Source organism: Volvox carteri, assembly GCF_000143455.1.
Source record: "Volvox carteri f. nagariensis unplaced genomic scaffold VOLCAscaffold_44, whole genome shotgun sequence".
NCBI lineage: Eukaryota > Viridiplantae > Chlorophyta > Chlorophyceae > Chlamydomonadales > Volvocaceae > Volvox > Volvox carteri.
Genome location: NW_003307587.1, coordinates 197,744 through 200,607, shown reverse-complemented (window position 1 = coordinate 200,607; position 2,864 = coordinate 197,744). Strand labels below are relative to the sequence as shown.

The 2,864-nt window shown below is 53.2% G+C and overlaps 1 protein-coding gene across 1 annotated transcript in view; it reads left to right on the top strand.

Annotated features, from left to right (window-relative positions):
- Window positions 1–346: 346 nt before the first annotated feature.
- VOLCADRAFT_106448 (uncharacterized protein) overlaps window positions 347–2,864 on the top strand; it is a gene marked incomplete at its 3' end in the record, with an annotated part of 5,159 nt that continues 2,641 nt past the window's right edge. The window contains exons 1-4 of the mRNA XM_002954608.1: window positions 347–518; window positions 627–762; window positions 907–1,163; window positions 1,330–1,841. Coding sequence (XP_002954654.1) covers window positions 746–762; window positions 907–1,163; window positions 1,330–1,841 — 786 coding nt within the window. The 5' untranslated portion in view covers window positions 347–518; window positions 627–745. The remainder of the gene's footprint in view (window positions 519–626; window positions 763–906; window positions 1,164–1,329; window positions 1,842–2,864) is intronic.

The window sequence follows — 2,864 nt, the reverse complement described above, 5'->3', positions numbered from 1 at the left end:
AGCAGAGGCCGGAGACTTCTCCGCCCCGAATACCTTCATGCATGCACCATGGTTCATTTAGCACCGTTCGACACAAGAACCTATGGTGATAATATAAACTGGCATACTTATAACAATGGTTTACCGAGATTTTTAGAAATGCTTCCCTACTGTCTAAATACCTTCAGCTTTTTAAAAGGATCACGCCTTAGATATTGCTCAACAACGGCATAGAGATGTATAAGTATACCAAAAGCACTTCCAGCGCCGCGCACTGTCACGAATTAATGCATACACCACGCTTCCGTACAACAAGAGTTTGGTGCGCATGTAAGTATGGGTTGCGAGCGTATCACAGTCGATAATCTTACAATAGTATTACATGCCTACCCAACTTCAGCGTTTAGCGTTGATTACATAGAAGATAGGTTACTTTCGGGTAGGAGTGGCGAGTAAATGGCCGCTATAGATGTCGCCCTGGAGGACACTGCGGAAGATGAGACCCTCGAGACCAGCTGACACGAAATCCAAATGACGCGGTATGTCCTTTCTTGCTTTGTGGCTTCCAACCATGCAAATGCGCCATGGTGCACTTGCAGCCATTCGCCTTCACTCGGGGTTTATTCAATTCTCTGCTGTGTCTATAGTCGGATGTCGCGGCTCTCGCGATGTGTCTCCACGATGTGCTGGACGGGGACGATGAACGGGTGGATGCTGTGCGTCGTCAATTCGAAGAAGTTCTCGGCGTCTACTCCGTTGGTGAAGCATGGGAACTGTTCCGAGGTGAGAGATTTAGATTGTTGATCACAGAGAGAAAAGCGCGAGTCCGTGCTAGAGACGTGGGGCGGCGATGTCCCCGTGCCGTGCCGAGAACAACCGGAAACTTTGCGAACGGTGTTTTGAAAGACAATGTGCCCTTCATTGCAGAGGATTTCCAGCTCTCCCCGCTTCGCGCCGCCATGGCACTGAGAGGGAATGTACCGGGCCTTACCGTCTCGGACGCGAAATCCCTCTTGTTCAAGATCAAAACGGCATCGGAGGGGGCCGTGGAGGATCAGGGACACAGGGACGCGGAGACTGGCACCGTCGAGGACGCGGCGGAACTGTGGTCCCGATGAGTGCACCAGCCGGCATCACCGAAGCAGAGGATGTGCCACCCCGCGTCAAGTCGCGTGGTGCTACTGGTAAGTGGCGACGTGAGATGTGTGGTAGGGAAGAGTGGGCAACCTAGAAAGGAGGGACCCACCGCACGCCACCCACCAATGGCATAATGTTATACATACCGACGTCTATGAAACATCATACCATATGACAACAGATATGCCCCCCTTGTTTTACAACCCTGTATAGGCGAGTTCAAAACAAACTGGTCAGAGCTTGGCGGTATAGACCCATATGCATGCTGCATCAGCGGCGGCATCAGGGGGTGGTTCATCGGTGCTAAGACTGGCAACATCGAGAATATTATCAACCACGTCAAAACACGCCAGCACATGATGGCGTGCAAGCAAGAGACACAGCGGCTCACCCAGCAGGGTGGCCTTGTCGCGCGGCCCATGCCACCACCTGGAGTGCGAGACGTCAGCTGTGCCTGGCCACCTGACATGCGCATGCATCTATATGGCATGTCGGACGAGGCGGCAGAGGATGAGTATCAGCGCCTCTACAGCCAGTTTCAGCACAGGCGCACACGTCGGCGAGAGCAGCAGCCCAATGCCGTAGACAGTGGGCGCCGCATCTTACCGCGCACTTCACCCACTCCTGCACCTGGAGCGCGCACCGTTGGTCCCAACATGGATCCGGAGGCACAGCGCATCGTCAGCCCCGACGTGGCGACATGGATATCAGCGATAGCGAGTCTGGTGAGGGAGTCCATATGGTTCGAAGCGGAGGGGGTGGGAATGTGCGCCTGTTTCTCTCCAGTGAGAGTCCGGAGTGGTTCACCCCACTGAGTATCATAAAGCTGGTGCGCGAGGTGTTCACTCCTGGCAGGATCGACCTGGACCCATGCTTGTCCGCGGCTGCTAACACACGTGTTGGGGCGACAGTGTATTACGATATGGAATCCGATGGTCTGTTGGAGTGCAACGCGTGGATGGGCAATGTGTTTGTCAACCCGCCTTTTGGGGTGCAGGGTGGTGCAAGCTATCAGAGCCTGTTTTTCCAGAGATGCGCAACAGAGTACACGGCTGGTCACATTCACCAAGCAGTACTGCTGCTGAAAGCCGCTGTGGGTTATGCGTGGTTTGATGCCATACTACAATGGCCTGTCTGTTTTCTGCGCCAACGTTTGGCGGGTAGCCAATCCACACGGAAGTGTCGTGGTTTACATGGGCCCAGACGTGCAACGTTTTGTGTCAGTGTTTGGTTGTATGGGCGGAGTACCGGGGGCGACTTCATGGGCCATGCCCCGCCCAACGGAGAGCTCGATGGATTAAGGCATAGATTGCATATGGCGAACATATTCTTCTCGGCAGACATCTGCATTTTCATTTGTTTTCAATGTAGCTCGTGGTACTGAGTTTAGCGGTTTATCAGAGATTTGTCATTGTTTCCACCCGAACCTATTCATGCATACGAGTGTTGTGGGATAAACTGGACGGACTGTCGATAAAGTGTGGTGGGAAAACAGTGGGACCTCGGCAGCTGACTTGACTGGGTAATGCAGTCGTGGCCCTGAGTGCTTGCCTCCGGTAGTAGTAGTAGTGCCAGAGTACGGTAACCAGGTGTGCAAGTTTTTCCACTCCATGTCGTGGGATCGAATCTAATACACACATGAGGCACTTGTAAGCGGTCCTCTTGCAAAGTTTTTCTGTAAATTCCTTAAAAGTCATGTGCTTTTGGATGCCAGCCCCGGCCAATCCTGCCAACTGACAGCCAATTCG